The 20,063-nt window shown below is 34.1% G+C and overlaps 1 protein-coding gene across 4 annotated transcripts in view; it reads left to right on the forward strand.

Moving 5' to 3' along the window:
- Nucleotides 1–20,063, forward strand: part of ADGRB3 (adhesion G protein-coupled receptor B3) — a 722,049-nt gene that overhangs the window by 567,045 nt on the left and 134,941 nt on the right. For all 4 annotated transcript variants that reach the window (XM_073905165.1, XM_073905166.1, XM_073905164.1 and 1 more), the window contains 2 exons: nt 1,157–1,260; nt 5,158–5,260. In XM_073905165.1, the coding sequence (XP_073761266.1) occupies nt 1,157–1,260; nt 5,158–5,260 (207 nt within the window). The remainder of the gene's footprint in view (nt 1–1,156; nt 1,261–5,157; nt 5,261–20,063) is intronic.

Consider the following 20,063-nt stretch of genomic DNA (forward strand, 5'->3'; position numbering starts at 1 on the left):
GATATTTATTTAAAAAAAAACAAATGAAGTTTTCATGAAAGCACGGACTGCCTGAAACTGTAAAATCATTCCTTAAAAGTGTAGGCTTGTAAAAAAAAAAAAAAGAAACTTGTTTCTGAAATAGCTGCATAAACTGTCTAAAAGAAAAATAATATCCTCATCAAATGTATTTTGAAAAATTACTTCCAAAATATTGAAATACTGAAAAATAATTATTAAGATGGATGTGACTTTTTGTCTAAATTTGGCCTAAATATGCCTCACTCTTCTTACTTATTTTGATGACAAAAATACATAATATAATTTAATGTGCATACCTAAGGTTTGGAACACACTTGATCTTATAGTGTCTTTCTTCAAACATCCAATATTAAAAATAAGAAAAACAAGATTTCATTTGTTAGTATCATATTAGTGTCTTAAGGAAAGAAACCTCTCAAGTCAGTGACTGCTTATAATCTTTATATATGTTTTAAAATATATAAGACTTATTTGTCAAGGTCATGTATTTACTGGTATTGTGAAAATTATCTCTGCATATTTTGTTAATAGAAACCCCCCCACAAAATATATTGTAAGTTCTTGCATTTGAAATTTGATTTTCTTCTATATCCTTAGAGGCCAGGCAAGTGAAATTAAATAAGAGAATACTTGACTTAGAACAAAGTTGTCAAAAGTCAGAAAGTTTGAAAATTTTTCAGTATCTAGGTATCAGGTTGGGGTAACAATGAGTTGTAAATGGGAAGATCAAAGTAAATTTTATCAAAAAGCATACTATGAAATAACTGAACTATAGTTGTTGAAGAAAACTGAATGCTGCTTCAAATTTCAGCTAGAGAAAATTTAACATATGAATATTCACCAAGTTTTAGTTTTAGGTATTTGTTGTAGAAAGCCATAGTGGGTAATATGCCATAATCAAGCATTTAAAACTCTAAGGCCTTTATTACTTCACAGTGGGAGAGAGGGGGAAGCTAGAATTAGTCACTTTAGAGGTTGAGAATATATGAACAAAGTGATTACTGGGTTATTATCTGGTAATTGTAACAATTCTATTGGCTGTTTTTGAGTATTAGTATAGTTTTGCTGAGTTTAGAAGTTATTTTCATTTATAAAAAAAATCTCTTCTTTTTTGTTTCTTTTGTTTAATTTACAGATCATGGAATCCTCTGGTACACCTTCAGTTACCCTAATAGTAGGCAGTGGCCTTTCTTGCTTGGCCTTGATCACCCTCGCAGTTGTCTATGCAGCATTATGGAGGTATGTAATCAATTAATGAACTTGAAATGGAGTGTTCTCTTATTCAGATTAAATCTGGCAATATGATAACCATTATGTCTCCTTTCTTTTTAATTTACTGAAATAAATATTTTTAGAACAAAGTTATAATTGCTGTGATTGAACTATAATAAATGAGCTTAATAATAATAATAATAAAATTCTTACCTAATTTTCTTGTATTTGCCTATGATGAGAAAATAAACAAAACACACACTTTTCTTCCCAATTCAAATGATGGTAGCTTTCAACAAGTTGCTTACCCTCAACCAGGTATTCTTATCCCCCAAGTTCAGTCAGTGTTTGTTTCTGTTTATCGCAGTTGCTATTGAGCTTGAGAATTTAATTGGTACAATTAAAGTAATTTCTCTGTTACTGGCCTCCAAATAGAAATATGGTCTCCAAATTCTTAAGTTTTCAGTTTTAAACTTAAGAATTTAAACACATGCTTTCAGTATATCCCAGACAATGAGTAAATCTTCTATACTATTAATGCATTAACATAATACCACAATGCTATAGGAAAGTCCTCTTTCTTGAATGTTTCCAAAAAGTCAGATTTTGACAAATTGGTTAAAAGAAGTAAAAAATACATAAATAAGTGGATGTGATTGAAAAACTTTGTTCTACAATATTTGAAATTGCAGCAGCTTAATAGTACATGTAAATTTAGTATTTCTCTAAGATTTCTTCTATTCATTTCTTCTATTTCTTCTATTAATAATAATTAGTATATTTTAGACATTTTATTATGTCTACTCACATATTGATAAACAGCACATAACCAAATGGCCAAACTTCCTAACAAATTTAAAAAATGTTAAGTGTAAAACATTTCTATATTCATCTTGATTATTAAAAATGTTCCAAAAATGGTTATTATATGAGTAAGTAGACAATTGTACATTATTTCCTGAATATTTGCAATATTAAAATTGCAAAAGTAGCTAGTCCTTGTGTTTTACTGTTACTTATGTTAAAAAACAATTCAGTTGAAGAACTAATTATAATTTAATAAAGAAAGGTCATTTGATTTAACATCCTTTCCAAAAAAATGTTGTCCATTATATTTTTCACTCTTTTGAGGATAAGAATTAATTGTCCAGGATATTAAATTGTCAACAATATTAAAATTTTCATACTTCAAACAAAAATATGTACACATTCTTGTTCCATTGACACAGATACATAATAAAGTTTCTGCTTTCCTGGGAAGGAGTTATCTGGTAGTAAAACACTGACAGAGTGAGAAAATCTGATAAAATATGGTCAATCCCATGGAATGAAAGAAATGTTTGGTCTAGGCATGGCATTATAGACAATAGAATCCAAGCTTCAGGGCTTAATCAATCAGACATTGCCCTGGGAATGGAAGAGCAAGATGGACAAAGGCTGGGAAGAAGACCACTTTGTCTCCCATAATTACCTAAATGGCACTTTTTGGAAAATGAGGCAGTGTTGAAGGGCCAAGACTTCAGGCGATCTCAACAGTGTCATACTTCATACTCAGTGAAGTAATTAGAACTAAGTTCCATTTCTCAGTACTTGGGTTCAGGCACCAATTCCACCTTCTTTTCACCTCTCAATACCTATAGCTAACATTAGCACAAACATTGCCAGTATAAATGATACATAAAGAAGCACAAGATTAATTTGTCCATAATAAAGTTTTCTTTAATCCAGAAGATCCAAGGAAATCACCTATTAGTGATCACCTGGAAGGATCTATTAGTACTTGACATGAAACTGAGAAGTGTAGAAGAGAGTACCAAGAAACAACATAAATTTTGATTCCTAACTTTAGTGGCTAATCAATTCATTGTCTAAAAATGGAAAAATTGAAGTAGTATTAATAATTTTATAGAAGTTCCAAGATTCCTAAATTATTAAGTGAATCCTGTAGCATGACAAATTTAATGAATGTTATAAACATTAAGTTTACCTTATAATATTACTGTATGGTATTACCATATGGTAATACTCATGTTAGGATCCTGCTGCCTTTTTTTCTAATTAAAACGTTTAAATTTAAAAATTTTTAATGATTTATAAAATGTATGAACATCAGAATTATTTTATATATAACGTAGTGTTTTAAAAATTGTTGGTGTCCCTTATAGTTCATTAGAAATGTTCATCAAAAAATTAATATACTAAGGTATGTTCTCTTCATCTACAAATAATGTTCTGTAGAGTATTTACATCAAAGAGCAACTGAACATATCTTTTTAATTTATATATTGAAATGATGCATTTACAAATTTTGTTTAAAACCTCAAATATATTTATAAAAAGTTTTGGAAGTTGAGACGTTTTATAGAAAATTTTAAGGCAATAATGTGACTCAGTATTGATGAATAATAGGAATATCTAAAAACTCTTCAGGGTGGTCAGTCTGGGTTTTTTATCACCATGATTTTCCTACTTACAGAGCAAATGATATCACTGAAACCCTTTTAATAATGTCATCTGTGTGCTTGTGCTGTCATGAAGCCATTAACATCATATAAAGGGTCAATTTTGTGCAGCCCTTAAACTTTTTATGTTACATCTCCCACTCACAAAAGAAGAAACAACTTAATATTTGATGATGTCTTTAGTTTCCCAGTGTGTGGTTTATTATATTTTTAGATATTGATGATGCAGGGACAAGGTTAAGCAACTCTTGAGGGCATTTTGTATTGAGAATTGACCTAAGTTATTTCTGTTTGGGTTTGTTTTGTGAAGAAAGGAAATTTTTTTACACTAAAAAATTGCTTTTTGTATTTTATTATTACTCCTGTTTTTGTTTTGTGTTCTCTTTTGAAATGTGTGATGGAATGTGGGGCTTCTGACTAAATATTCCTCAAAGACAGAGATAGAGAAAGAACTTTGATAGATTTTATTTTCCAAAGAGTGCCTCCAGATCTCTGGCACCCTACCTAACCCTGCACAGTAAACCCATACTTGCTGTGGAAAATGATTCCATGTACTAATACAAATTGAACAGCCTCAAATACACAGCAAGTACAAGTATGTCTTTTTTGTTACTGTCACTAAGTGATTTACCACTGGGTACAGTAAAGCAAAATAACCATTACCCTTTTAGGGTAAACAGCTGGTAGAACTTTTGATTCTGAGCAGTTTCCTCTATGGCTTACATCCTTGATGCACTTAAAAGTTCTGTAGCAGACTGTATGTAAACACTTCTTCATAAGGGTAAAATATCACTGGTATAAATCACCAAGTAATTTTCCGGCCTAATGGCAAATTATCATTTGTGGATTGGACTACTTTTTGGAGATGAAGATTCATTTTCTTGTCTTTTTCTTTCTTTTTTTTTTTTTTGGAGCAGTTAGTTAAGGAAAAGAAAAATATAAAGAGTAACAAACTATATAAAATATTAGAGTGTATGAAATGGTGGATAAGTGTTCATGGTTTCATGAAAGTAATGGTTACTTTCTAGTATACAAGGGGATACTTGAGAATCTGTGTGGGGTTTTTCCTTTTGGTTTCTATTGATTTTATCTGATAATATATATACATATGCATAATGGTAATTATAGTAATTGATATATTTCCAAGAAATTTTATATTTTTAGTAAAAAAAATTATATTGATAGCAGATACAACTTCAAGTCTGTCAGAAATGCCATGTTGTCCATACAAACGTCTAAAGAAAATAAAATTACAGGACTCTAGGACATGCCATGTCACTATAAAATTGGGTCTCTAAGAATAATCTTTATTTAAAAAAACATTTTTGCTACATTTTCTTCTATAAAGGATATATTTTAGTGTTTCCTTTTCTGAATGACTTTCACCAATTTGCATGATATGGAATTCTTCATCTTTCTGCTGAATTTTAAAGTTGGACACTCTCTCTCTCTCCCTGGCTAGGTACATACGCTCTGAGAGGTCTATAATTCTAATTAACTTCTGCCTGTCTATCATCTCATCCAACATCCTCATACTGGTTGGACAGACTCAGACACATAATAAGGTATGACTGGTAATTATTCTGATTCTATTTGTGTGTTTATGTTTTGACATAAAGCTGATTATTGATAATCTAAACATTCTAGATAAAATGGAGAACTTCTGACAAAAATTATTTTTAAAAATAAAATTATTTCATTAGTTTCTAAATAAAAGTATTGCCTAATCTAGACCAGAAATACATTCCTTTGGCTTAACTTCCTGGGGTTTGAGAGGCTATTTATAATAGTAAAGATATGTTTATTAAACATTATATCAAAGCTTTATGAGTTCAAAGCCTTGGAACATCAAAAGAACAAATTTTGATTCATTATCCTAATTGTAAATAGAATTGCCTGTGTTTTGGTCTACTTTATTAACACACTGATTCCTAATAGTCAACTATAAATTGCTTACAAGTATAACAGAGATCATGAAAATCTACCCCAAAGTTGTCTGTTGGCAATAACTGAAGAGAGTACTAGGTAAAAGCAACAATAGATTTTATGCTTTTCAAAAACTTTTACTTCACCAGAAAACATTTTGGTACTGAACCAGCATTGCGGGTCTTTACCTGCACAGTCACTTTGAGCAGAATGTAGATGCATAGGTCCTATTCATACAAATTGGATTCAGTTGGATGACCATGTTTTTTCCAGCAATGGCTGTCAGTTTTCTTTACTAAACTACTCTGAATGCATTGTAAGAAACCCATACTAGCAGTCTTAAATTAATTTACCCCAATCTCAAAGGAATTCTGGTAAACATTGCTTTGATAACTTTTGTTGATTAATCCCAGCCTGTTGTTTTCTCAACTTTTTTATTGTCAAATACCAAAACCAATAATTGAACCTTTTTTTCCTCCAGAAGATGTCATTTAAAAAAAATTAATGTACTTTTCAGTAGGTTCTCTTGATAGATTAGATATTTGTAGGACATATATCAACGTCAAAGATATGGATAGTCTAATTTTGCTAACCCGTGCTCCGAAGACTGCTGATTACCACCGAAGGAATCTGATTTTGGATCTGGGTAGTTAGGACCTAGGAATCTGCTTAGGTGATTCTAATGAAGCTTTGTTCTTGAATCATATTGGTCTTGGGCAGGGGAAAGCCCAAGGGGGAGGTCACTAACCCTGAAGGACCAAACAAAAACAATTAACAACCCAATAAAGAGCCCTGTGGAAGTAAAAAGAACTTTCATGTATTTGAATGTTCTGTTTTTTCCTATTTATGACTATGTAACATAAATTTAAAAATATATATAAATGGGGAAAAGGAAAACAGGAAGAAAGGAGAAAGAACAAAGGTTGAGTTAGATGCCAGCTGAAATTAGGAGAGGAGAAAGAAATGTACAAATAACCAACAGTGGGGAAAGTAGGGATAAACATTGGCACAAGCTGGGAAGGAAAAGGGAAGTGAAGGGAAGTTAAGTAGAGATGGAGAGAAGATGGGATTGTAAACCCTAAGGAATTACTAAATTACTTATCTCACCCTTACCTTTTTGGCTTTTACCTGGGCAGGGCTTCAGATCCCATAGAAAGGCTCATTTACTTCTTAATATCTATTCACAGTTCTTAAACTGTTTGTCCTTGAAACTCTGTGCAGAAGAGGAGAGCTTTTCCTCTGAAGTAGAAATTATTTATTGGGTCTGGGAATCAGAAAAAAATCAAGCTAGAGTTAGCTAAAGCCCATAGTTTAAGTTTTTTGTTTTTTGTTTTTGTTTTTTTCACCAAAGCCCCCCTTTCCTGTCTTTGTTTACCCTCCAAACACTCATTACAATATGGAAAACTACCTGATCTTCAGTAGGAAATGTGCTTTTAAGGCTGTTTCATGCCTTATGGCAAAGTTTTTACAAGTTCTAAGCCAAATAGTCAAATGGTAGAATTTTTCACAAGGTTTATTACATATTACAGTGATTATTGTCTAAATCATTCCTGTCCAATAGATATATAATGTAAGCCACAAAGGCCCATTACATATGCAATTATTTTATTAGCCACATTAAAAAGTAAAAAAAGACAGGTGAAATTAATTTTAAAAGTATATGTAACTCAGTATATCCAAGAGATGACCATTTCAACATATAATTCATATTTTTAAATGCTAATACAATATTTTATAATATTTTTATTAAGTCTTCAGAATTGATATTTATTTTATACTTCCAATACATCTCAGTTCAGACTAGCTACATTTTAAGTGCTCAGCAGCTACGTGCAGCCAGTGACCACAATATTGTATAGGTTTACATGGTAATAATATGCAGAAACTAGTCTTAAGAAATTACATTCTTGGCCATTTTGCCTTTCCCAACTTTTTAATGTCCTTGTTTTTTCTTGGAAATGTCTTTTTGATATTTGCAAATATTAGGAACATCAAAGGCAAGATAAGACAAGTCTAGTTTTACTTTTCATTTCTGATTCAAAAGAATGCCTGGTATGGGCTTAGGAAAAAAAAATAGTTTCCCCAGGTAATTATAGATTCCATGTGGTTTTGAGACCATAGTAGTTCTGTTCCAGTTAGCCTATGCTTATCTGTGCTGCTACAGTTACTGATGCTTGTGGGGGAGGAGCTTTTGGTAGGTGGTGGTAATGATGAGAAAATGAGAAATTACTGGTTTCTCTTATGCTATGTTAATTTTGCTTTATTGGCTTTGAGTAGATGATTCTGCAAGCCTAGGACAATTCGCTATATCGTTATGACTAGAAGGGAAAAATATGAACACTGGGATTCTATTTTTAGTCATTCTTAACAATATCAATTTGCTGGGGAAAATAATCATTTATTTTATCATGATGTGCTGAATTGAATTAACTTGACCCTACTTCATTTTATATGTGAAATAGCAGTATGTGAAAGCTATACCTTTCTGACTATATTTGGGATTAGTGATTTTTTTTAAAAAAAGAAAGAAAAAATACAAAATGCATCATCTGTATAAACTTATGATCTGTATAACCTCCAGGAAAGTATTTTAAAAAGGTAAAATATTGTTCACTGGTATAGTATTTTATTTAGGTAGTGTGTAGGACCTCATTGCTGCTGTGGGCATTTTATAATTGATCAGATTCCTGTCTTTGACTTCCCTGGTAAGTTTTGATTGATGCTTTAGTATTCCACATTTGGAAAAATGGAAACATGTGGGAGAGTTTCTTGATGAACAGGTTATTTGGTACTGCCTCAAAGAGTTGTCATGGCTAGTTTGTGTGAAAACAGGTATTTGGTGCTGATGTCCAGAATAGTTTTGAAGTGTCATATTGGGGTCTTTCTCTGAACTGCTTGTTGAAATATAATTAACTCAGTTGTCTCACTACTGAATATTTCTTTTGAGTTAGGATAGAAACAAGCTGAAATTCATTGTTTAAAGAATGAGGTATTCAAATCTTTAAGCTGTAGATTCAGTTGCTAGAAGCAAAGTAAGGAATCAAATGCAATTTCTTGTATCTCAAGATACATTTATAAAATTTACTGATAACCTGTGTCATTATATTTCAAACGTTCTTATAAAGGGTCATTGCCCTTTGATATCTTTGTATAATTTAACCAAGATGTTCTTATATCACTGAAATGTTTGTGAAGAAGTGTGCAATTTTTTTTTAAACTGTGTAGACTCTTTTTGGTCTTACTGTTTTGCAGAAAACAAAGATTATTTTGGAAACATATTCAGAATATGGTTTTCTTAATCACAAAATATATATCTGCTTCTCTCTAAAAGACTTTGAAATGATTTATCATATAAAGACTTCATAATATGCTTTTTAACTGATGAAAGCCAAATTTGGCAAAACTCTTTTTTTTTTTTTTGGTTAGACAATAGTAGCCACCCAAGAAGTTTGAAATGCTAAGAGATAGCTTCTCTCACACAACTTCACTACCAGGTTATAATGAAAGCAAGTCAAGTCCAGATTCTATCACACAGTTAGATATTTTTTAGATAAACACTTATTAGCATATCAGGAACAAACCTGTTTTAAAAGCTCAGTGAAAATCCTAGATCTTTGTCATTTTAGATACTTTGACCACATGTTGTGTGCAACATTCACTTGAGGTAGACATAGCAACACTTTAGAAGCAGTCTTCTGGGCCCTTCAGTCGCCATGATGCAATCAGAAATCCTCCTACTCTAATGTCTGGACACAGAATGACTGGGAATAAAATTGTGGGCGCCATCTCTAAGACATGCTGGATATAGGCTTCAATGAAATCTTTCATATAGTCACATCAGGAATAAGAAGTGTTTAACTATATTAGCTAATCCACATATCCTTAAGCCTTTATTTTCATTACTACACCCACTATAATAATTAACCAGACACTAGTTCATCAATAAAGATCAACCTTTTATATTCAGTTTGATGAGTAAAGTGTTGAGTGTGGACAAATCTATCTAGATCAAAAGGACTTGGGCATTGCCACCTCTGGAATATGGCCGTTTTGAATATAGTACCCACTGACCACCCTGTTGTGTGCATTCCTGGACAGCTTCTAGGTTTAAAGGTTACACTAACTGACACATATATAGTATCATTCTGAGAATACCAAAGTGTTATGAAATAAATTATAGATATCCTAAAAAGACATCCTAAAAGTTAAGTATTTGAAAAATAATAAGTCAACTGTGAGAAGGCAAAGTTAGACACTAACTTTAGTCTTAAGAGACCCAGCAAAAGTTCCCATTGACATATCAAGGGGGGCTTCCCAAATTATTTCAAATGGGTAAACATCATTTCCTTAACACTATTTAGGAGGAATTTATCTCATGTTTCTTTATGTATGGACAATCAAATTATATAATGAGCTATGTCTTTTAATTTGGTCTTACAAAAATACAAAAATTCTCTATGTTGGAGCACTTTTTAAGAGTCAATACTCTACAAAGTTTTTTTTTCTTCATCTCGTGTTTATTTACCTTTTATAAAATGTTGTTTTGTTCTGTAGTTTGTATAGAGATAATTAGGAAAGATAGGCCAAACTAAAAGGCAGTGGTCATTCTAATGGAGGATGTTCTTGTGTTGTCAGGATGATGGTTTATTTTAGAAATAAAATCCTGAATTTGAATACCTTTAATTGGGTGAAGCATCCTCTAATGCACCTATTTCTTCTATGACTTTCTTTGGCTGAAGACCCAGATTCTTCACCCATTTACCTACATGTGTGGCCTCTGAACGTGTATGTGTTCAGTTTCTGAGGAGGAATATTGAGTATATGTTTTCAGCTGCCCATTCTGCCCCTCCTGGTACCCTCTGAAACAGTCTGCCCCTCCTCTTGAGATTCAGTGCTCTGCATGCTGCCCCGGGAGAACTATCTCTTGGGTGGTGAGGGTTGAATAGGCACTTTAAGCCAGAGAGACCTAAGCACCCTAAGCCTGCCACTTCCTAGTTATATGATCTTGAGTATGATATTCAGTCTCTCTGGACCTTAACTTCTTGTTAAGGCCTCCCTTACAGTGGTGGTGGTGTCAAGGTAACATGAGATGGTACCTATGAAGCACTTTAAAGCACTCCTTATACAGTAACTGTGATTATGGTAATGATGATTCCTAGGTGTGCATCTCATGTATACTTTTCTGAGTTTCAGACTTCCTCTTGTCCAGTTGTCTGCTCACCACCAAATTCACCATTTGTGTCCCTGCTCCACAATCCAACACATTATATATAAATTGAACATATTTCCTGTGGGCTCCAACCCAGTTACATAAGCTGGGACTCTGCTTAAGCCTTAATGTCTCCTCCTCCCTCATGTAGTAGACCCAGTAAGTCCTCCTCTCCCCCCCCCCCCCCCCTGTGCCATTTTCACCCTCACATGCTTCTCAAAGCCAGCTTTTCCCTCTGTCAGGTACTAACCATCTTCAGTGGTCTACCACTTCCAGCATCATTAAACACACTCTCTACCTTGTAGCCCAAGTCAGGGAGTGAAAATTCAAATCTAACCACTTCACTTTCCTGTGCATTTATTGCTGCTGTCTTACCTCCTTACAGAAGTGACTTTCAAACTGCTCAGACACAAGCAGTGAAAAATGTTTTATTTATCTATGAAGGTTTCTATTCACTGATTTTCTTGTATTAATATAATATATTGGGGCTCAGAAATAAATTTTATTGAGAAAGAGTTCTGTAGCTTTTAAAACTTGAGAAACCTTGAACATGACCTATGCTGACCTCTCCATTCTCATTCTGTTTTACCGACTTTTATCATACCCGCAACATCAAACTGCTTATAGTTTGTCAAAATTACTTTATGGATTCTTGTTCTTGCTACCCTTCAGCCTGGAGCACTGTTACTCTCTTCCACCTGATTTTCCAAATGTCTTTATCTGGCACTGGCTTTGGGGCTCTATGATTTCCAGTGCATACTTCCAGTCTTTTATTATATTACCCGTTTCTAACCAGACTATTCTTAGGGCAGGGCTAGGTTACATTTATTCTTAAATTTATTGCCAACATATAGTCTGAGTGCACAAAGTTTATAGTATTTATCGGATGAATGAGTACATGCATTTATTTGAGTCCATCATTTGGGCCTCTACCTATGAAGCTAATAGTTGTAGTTAGTTTTATAAGGATTAGGGTTTCCCACTGCAGACAGAATCTAAGCCAATATGGTGATAAAGACTATTTTCCTGGGGCTTGTTCTAAGCTCTTAGTGATTGATGGCATATTTAAAGGTGATCTGGTGCCTGGGTTTTAGTTAAGGAGACTCTGAAACCTAACAAATGTGAAACTTCTCACTTGCTAAGTCATGGAAAATAATGTTGATAATCTTCAAAAGAAATGTGCTTATTCATAATTCCTCTCATAGAACTCATTTCCTGCCAATAATGTCCCAAACATATGTTTATTATGTCTCAAATGTGTGTGTGATCCTAATGGCTGAAGCTAAAGCTTCCTATTTAGATTTATTAAAATCTAATTTATTGACTTGCTATGATGTTTGTAAAAGGATTTGAATGCAATAAGCTTATGTGTGATTCATTTGAGTCCATTTTGAGGTATCTTACTAATTCTGCCAAGGCTCTTCTAGATTCTGAAAACCTCTATCTAACCAGGGAACAGAATGGTTGGTTAGTTTCCTGATTTTCCTAGGCTCCCAGCAATGAAGGACTATATTGGTCACGAAGTGGCAGTGTGCTTTAACCTTCTTATCCCCTGATTATACAGTTCTAGTTATGTGTGGTAGGAGTCAAATCACATTATCAAAGTCAATTTCAAAATAGGGCAAAAGATCAATATGAAGGATCAGTTTGAAACAAGCAAAGAAAATGAAAGTGGAATTATTTGACAATAAAGAGTTACTAAAATGGTTTGAGATACCAGGAGCCAGATAACCAAGAACACTCAGTGTGTGTTCTTAGGTCAAACTACAAGCTGGGCAAAAGTCCCAGAGTGAGCATTCACTCAGCAGGGGAGAAGTAGATCATAATCTCAGGCTTCAATGCTGGTAGTTGTTTTGGAGATGCGAAGCCTACTCCTTTTTTTTTTTTTTTTTTTTAAAGCTTTTATTTATTTGAGAGAGAGAAAGAGTGAGAGAAGGAGCAGGGGGAGGGGCAGAGGGAGAGGGAGAAGAAGGCTAAGCAGGGAGCCTGACTTGGGACTTGATCCCAGAGTCCTGGGATCATGACCTGAGCCAAAGGCAGGTGTTTAACCGACTGAGTCACCCAGGTGCCCCATGCCAGGCCTACTCTGATTACCTTTGTTCATTCATCCTCAAGTAGCAGAACTGTTCTCCAAGCAATATAAAGAGACTCCTTGATGTGGCCAATTCCTAGTCTCCATCCTTGCTACTCCACTTTAGAACTGGCTTTCATGATTTCTCAGTTGGACTACCATAACATTCTTTGAACTTTGGTCTGCTCATTTAGCTTTTGTTTATGTAATCTCATCTTTCATATTACTGTGAAAAATACCTTAAATTTAAATAAAAAAATAAATGCCTGATTATACCATTCCTCAGCTTTAAACTCTGCAGTGGGTCTGTAGGACTCATGAGATTAACTGCATTTTCTAATCATCACCCACATTCAGAGATATTGCTGGTATATAAACTGACTTCATGGGAAATAAAAGGGCATTCCTTCTGGGTAGATGAGTTATAAAAATACCCTTCTCTCTCCAGGATGAGACAGCCTTTAGAAGGGCTTTTGGTCTTCCATTTTTTCTCTCTGCTAGGGGAAAAGGGCTGTCTCTGTGCTTTCCAGGGTATCCCATGTCCACTGGAGTTTCTCTTGCCCTGTGCCTCTGTACTTATTTTTACTTTGCCTGATGAAATCCTACCACTTTTTAGGAGTTGGCTTATGTAAATCATCTCAGTGAAGTCTGCCAATACTCCTTTCTGCTTCCATAGTACATGGTATATACCTCTGTTGTCAGCACCAATCACATTATTCCATAACTATTCATTTTCTGATCAGTCTTGCCCACTGTACTGTGGTTCTCAAGGGTGGTGTTTTCCCTCTTGTTTCTAGGCTTTGAAACCACTAATATTAGTACTTGTTTTATATGTGGTATAAACTTAGTAAGTGTTGAATGAATGAATGAATGAAGCAAGCTGTGGCTCTGTTAAATGAAGGATAATGTAACAGGAGTACAGCCACTTTGACATTAGAGCCCTATTTGAAATAATTTCAACCTAGATCAATTTTTTTGTGTTAATATTTTGTTTTATGATGAGAGAAAGGAGTTGAGGAAAACACTACAGACTTACAGAACACTTTTGAGACCTTCCTTTGATGAGAGATGATTGAGTTGAATTGGATTTTACCTTGATTCAGGAATATCTGAAAGAATTTGAGAACTTAAGTGACTCTCAAGGAGTCTTATAAAAAAGGTTGAAGATTATCTGTTTTTCTCCCCTAAAATCAAGTCAATAGAGAAATTAAAAATTTCTCTGTATGTATATCTTCTTACCCTCCCTCTTCTCAGTACATAATATGAACTGCTCAGAAATTTGGCTAATGTTAGCAAGGAAGCCATGTTGTATGATTAGAGCTGATGATGTTTATGAGAATTCTGAAAACACAGTAAAGTACTAAAGTGCTAAAAAAAACATATAAAGTGAATTATTTTAAATTACATATTCTCACAAAAGTCAAAGGCCCTTGAGATAAGATTATAATAGAGTTTTCAATGGTCCATTATACTAACTTTGAGGCTATACCTCTCTAGGGTAAATATGGGATGAAGAGAGGAGGATTGAGGTTATTACTAAAGCTCATTGACCAAGGCAAAATTTGTCTCAGTGTGAGACTGGTGGAAAGCATAGGAGAGAACTCCTTTCACAAATACTTCAGGATCCAATTCACGGGTTGCAGGCTTTTGGGGTAAAGGGCTATATAGTGAAGATTTTAGGTTTTGTGGATCATACTGTCTCTGTCACAATGACTCAGTTTTGCTGTTGTAGCTCAAAAGTAGCCCTAGACATAAAGAAATGGGTGTGGTTGGATTTAGAGAGAAGAACTGTAATGTAAGGTGGGGACAGGCCATCTTTAGGCTGATGGTTTCATGTAAAAATGACCTTCAGTTCAAGTTGTCTACCCAAGGTTTAGTCTGTGTAGCCTGCAAACTAGAACAGGAGACCTTTGGCAGTTTCTGAAAAGGCTTCTGCAGAGATAAAAAGGAAGTGAAAAACACTTTGAATTCCTTCCTTGGGAGCAAGAACAGAATTTCTTCACATATGGTGACTATTAGTTACCAGTATATAAAAATTAAAATAAAACATGAATCAAATCACTCTTGACCAAGCAGGACATTTTATGAATTGAAGAAGCTAAAAGTGGGTAACAAATGCCCAGTACATGAGACAACAAAGCTGGCTCTCTTTGTAGAAGAAAACTTCTTAACATTCAGCCATAAATGTGAAAACCCCTATTAAAAAAAGTCTCCCACCTGACAGTCTTGGACACAAAGTAACATCTGACACAGAAAATAGGGATGGCAGAGCCCAGCTAATTCTTCACTAAAGTCACTCATAGAATGGAGTTCTTTTTTTTTTTTTTTTTAAGCCTCTCAGCCTCTGGTCCTCACTCTTCCTAAAAGCTGGATTATTATTATTACATATATTCTATCATAAGCATTGCTATGGTAAACTTTAGAGCTAAAGCACAAACACTAATAATGCCTATTACCAGAAAAAAATGAGCCCATGTTTGTAGATTAAATTCTGGTTTTCACTCCTTTTGTGATGCTAGCCAGTTAATTTTAAACTTTAAGCCTTAAAGAAGGAGTAGGCATATGACTGAGTTGAGTCTAGTTCTTAACTACAAAATTTAAGATGTATGAAAATCAAAGTAAATTAAAATATTTATAGTCATCCTAGGTTGCTAGTGTACTGAGTCAAAGATTAAGGTTTCAATTGTAATGTGAAGAAGAAATGATTAACAGGAGAAATACAATGATAAATTTTAATTCATGAATATTCATGATGAGGGCCTGTTTCTGCATTCTGTGTTAAACTACAATATACATAGTTTTTATATATCTCTCTAGATGGATGTGTCTTTGGTACATGATACATCAGTATATGTATACAATTAGGATTGGAAAGAATTTTAAATGAATCTTATCTTTGTGTATTTTACATTCTTATTGTTAATTACATTTTATTTGTATTTCAAAGTGATTTTTCCTAATGGGTAGGAATGCTACATACGGCTTTTACAAAATATAAATTAATTCTATTATCTTGGTTTTCTTTCTCATTTACTTATTATTTCTTTCTGTTCAGAAACTTTTGTTACATATTCTAACTTCCAAAATAAAGTGAATCCTTTTTTTTTTTTTTAAGATTTTATTTATTTATTTTGACAGAGAGAGAGAGGGAGACACAGCGAGAGAGGGAACACAAGCAGGGGGAGTGGGAGAGAGAGAAGCAGGCTTCCCGCTGAGCAGGGCGCCCGATGCGGGGCTCGATCCCAGGACCCTGGGATCATGACCTGAGCCGAAGGCAGGCACTTAAGGACTGAGCCACCCAGGCGCCCCTAAAGTGAATCCTTTACACCCCAGTGAATCCTCTATACCTAAAAAAGGGCACCTTTTATAGAAATGGAATAAAAAATCTGTGTTATCTATTACTGCATAACAAATTACCTCAAAACTTAGTGCCATAAAAGTAAATATAATCCTCAAGGTTTCTCTGAGTCTGGAATTTGGGATCCATCTTACGCGGGCAGTTCTCTCTCAGCATCTCCCACGAGGCTGCAGTCCAGATGTGAGAGTAACAGTCATCTGAAGGCTTGGTTGGGGTTGGAGGATCTGCTGTGGTAGCTTATCATTCCAGGTGTAATGGGAGCATCACTTATTCTAAATGAGGAGTTTTTAAGCTTTACCATTTACTGGCCATGTACCATTTGTCAAGTTATTTAACCATTCTCTATACACCAGCCTAGTGATCTTTTTAAATTGTAAATCAGTTCATGACACTTGTCTGCTTAAAACCCTTCAGTTAAAATAAGTGAAGTTTCTCGTACACCTAGAATGAAATCCAAAAACCATAACATGGCCCACAGGCTCCTAAATGACCTGGGCTCTAAGTACTTCTCCCGCCTCACCACCTCATATTCATTACTTTTCCTTTCACTGTATTCCTGTCATGCTGGCCTCCCACTAGGATCACTATAGAAGTAGCTAATAAGCCATCAGCCAGGTGACCATCTGTCTAGTTTGTGCCTCTTGTCCTGGTGCAGTTACTGCAAGCCCACTTACAAAAGTGCCCCATCAGTTATATGCTTTGCCTGGCATACAACTGTTTCCCATGCCTCAGGGCTTTCTCACATATTTCTCCCTCTGCCACACTTTGTCTTCTTTCATTCTTAGGCTAGCCTCGTTAACTTATACATGCCCTTTTCAGAGAAGACTTCCCTGATATCCCATTCCCCCCAAGTCAAAACACTACAATAGTTTTCTCATTACTCCTTCTCAAGGAACCCATTATTTTCTTTATAACCATTAATTTGCCATCTTATTTTTATTTAAGTTCAGAAGGGAAGGGACATTCTCTACTTGATTTATACTACATACCTAATGCCTAGCACAGTGCCTAGCACATAGCAGGAAGCACACATTAAATGTTTTTCATTGAATGAAGGGCATGTCTAACTCTCTGTTGTTAATTGTTCTTTTCTAATCTAGCAGTGGGTAGGGAATGTTATGAGGATCAAGTAAATTTACACCTAGGATACAACAAACTGGCATACAATAAACTTTTAATTAAGGTAAAATTTACATACAGTGAAATGCACAATGAATCAGTTGATGAGTTTTGACCAACACTTGCCTGTGTAACCAATGCCACAGTCAAGATATGAAACATTACCATCACCCTAGAAAGTTATCTCTGCCCTCTCCCAGGCAACCCCTGTTCCCCACGGCCACCATTGCTCTGATATCTGTCCTCATACATCAGTTTTGTCTGTTTAGGAATTTCATATAAATGGAATCATATGAGTACCTTTTTGGTCTGGCTTTTTTCATTCAATATATTTTTGAGGTACAACTATATTGTTTTGTGTATTCTTGGTCAATTCTGTTACATTGCTGAGTATTATTCTCTTATATGAATGTAACACAGTTCGTTGATCCATCCTCCAAATGGTAGGGCTTCAGATTGTTTTCAGTTGGTTTTTTTGTTTTTTTTTTTTTTTGTTACTGTGAATAAAGCTGCTTTAAACTACATGTACAAATTTTTCTATGATCGTATATTCTTATTTCTCTTGGATAAATACCTAGGAGTAGAATTACTGGGTTAAAGGCAAGTTAGAGTATTTTTAACTTAAAAAAAAAAAAAAACTGAACAGATTTCCAAAATTATTGTACTGTCTTATACACTAACCAGCAATCTGTGATAGTTCAGTGTTCCATTTCCTTGCAAACACTTTAATTTACATTTTCTTAATAGCTAATAAGGTTTAGCATCTTTTCATGTGCTTATAGGCCCTTTTATGTTCATTGATGGGAAGTCTCTGCTCAAGTCTTTCCTCCCTGAATAAGTAGGATTGTTTGTCTTTTTATTACTGCTTTGTAAGGAGTTTTTGAAATGTATTTGAGATACAGGTCTTTTGTTATATATATATATTTTTTTTTCATATATATGACATTATACCTACATATTATTTTCTCTCAGTCTGTGGCTTACCTTTGCATTTTATTAATGGCATCTTTTGCTGAGTAGAAGTTTTTAATTTTGTGAAGTGTACTTTATCATATTTCTCTGTGTTTTGTGAGTTCTCTGTAAGAAAGATCTTTGCTTACTCTTTAAGGTCATAAGGGTATTCTTCCATATCATTTTCTTTATATAAGCCTTATAATTTTACCTTTTATGTAGATCTATCATATGTCAAATTATTTTTTTGTGTATGATATGATGTATGGGTTGGGGTTTATTTCATTCCATATGGATATCCAAAAAGACTTCTTTTCCCTGTTGAATTGCTTTGAAAAAAATATTAAGTCTAGAAATCAGAAAATTTGAATTCTCTAACTTCATTCTTTTTCAAGATTATTTTGTCTACTCTAGATCCCTTGTCTAGATCCTTTTGTCTAAGAACTGATAACTGCTTTCAATAACTGTTAAGTCAGTGGCAGTGGGTATGGCTCTGCTTCATGAAATAGAATCGTAAAGGTTTTATGACCAATTAGGTAAGGTTACTGAGAAAGAAGGGGGCATCACTAATTGTGGTGTTCCCTTGGGCTATGACATAATGCTCATGTTTTAAGTTGAAGAAAAAGTGGAAGAGAATCAGGAGTCCATAGGGCAATCTATATCCTTCTCTAGGGAAAATACTCTGTTCCAAGAAATTTTTCCCTTCCATTTTGTTGTCCTTCAGTCTGTCACTCTTTTGGGACTTTTTACTTGATTAATTCCTAAATATGTTTTCTTTAAGAAGTGGAACTTTTAAAAAATGCTATATATTTCTATCAAAACATACACAGTTAAAGACTTAATTTTCTTTAAATTTCTTGAGCTTTTTCATTATCAGCTGAGAGCAAAATTGTGTCTAAGATCAAAAGTCCATGGACCACGTTCTCTTCAGGCATGTAACCATGTCTCTTTATGTTCTTTATGACTAGGTATACCCAAGAGTAGTATTTGTAGAGAGTTAGAAAGTAAGCAGCTGTGCTCCTCTCCAGAAAATCAGAGACTAGTGACACACTTCTTATATGGGAGCAAAAAGTATTTCTCAAATGAAGGGGAGAAAGACAGCACGAGGAACAGAATTTAGCCAAGCAAACCACCTCTGACTTCACTTCCAGTGAATGAGAACATGTTTTAAAACCCGTCAGTGAATATTCTGTCTAGAAACCATTTATGTTTTAAATTTCACTGACAAGGTTTTTTTTGTTTTTTTAATGTATAGGCAGTATTCTGTGTCTGGCTTCCTTTAAATTGGTCAACATCCAAATATCTGAAAATAGCTGCTCTTTTGCCTATTAATGTAGACATAATGAAAATTGCTATTCAAGATCTAAAATAAGACATTTACCAATGTACAATTAATAGACTCTGGTCCTTTTTAATAATAAAGTAATAGCATGGGTGTGTTATTTTTTTTTCCAAATACTGAGAACAATCCAGTTGTATTTAACTTGTGTTTTACTATTAGAAAGATTTTCTAAACAGCCCTAGGACGCTGTATCAATGACATGGAAACATGAGTATGTAGCATAACTATTTCTGTTATTATCCTTTTTTCTTTTAGTTTCTAACTTGTTGGAAAAAGTGGTGCATTTTTGATCATTAAATCCTAAAGTTATAAATCTTATTTCCTGGATTTTCTTTGTTGGGTGTCTTTCCTTATTCAACAAGGACTGATATTTTTTTCCCCCCCGAAATGTA

Source organism: Callorhinus ursinus, unplaced genomic scaffold (assembly GCF_003265705.2).
Source record: "Callorhinus ursinus isolate GAN/ISIS: 27379988/994484 unplaced genomic scaffold, GSC_fseal_2.0 scaffold22, whole genome shotgun sequence".
Taxonomy (NCBI): Eukaryota; Metazoa; Chordata; class Mammalia; order Carnivora; family Otariidae; genus Callorhinus; species Callorhinus ursinus.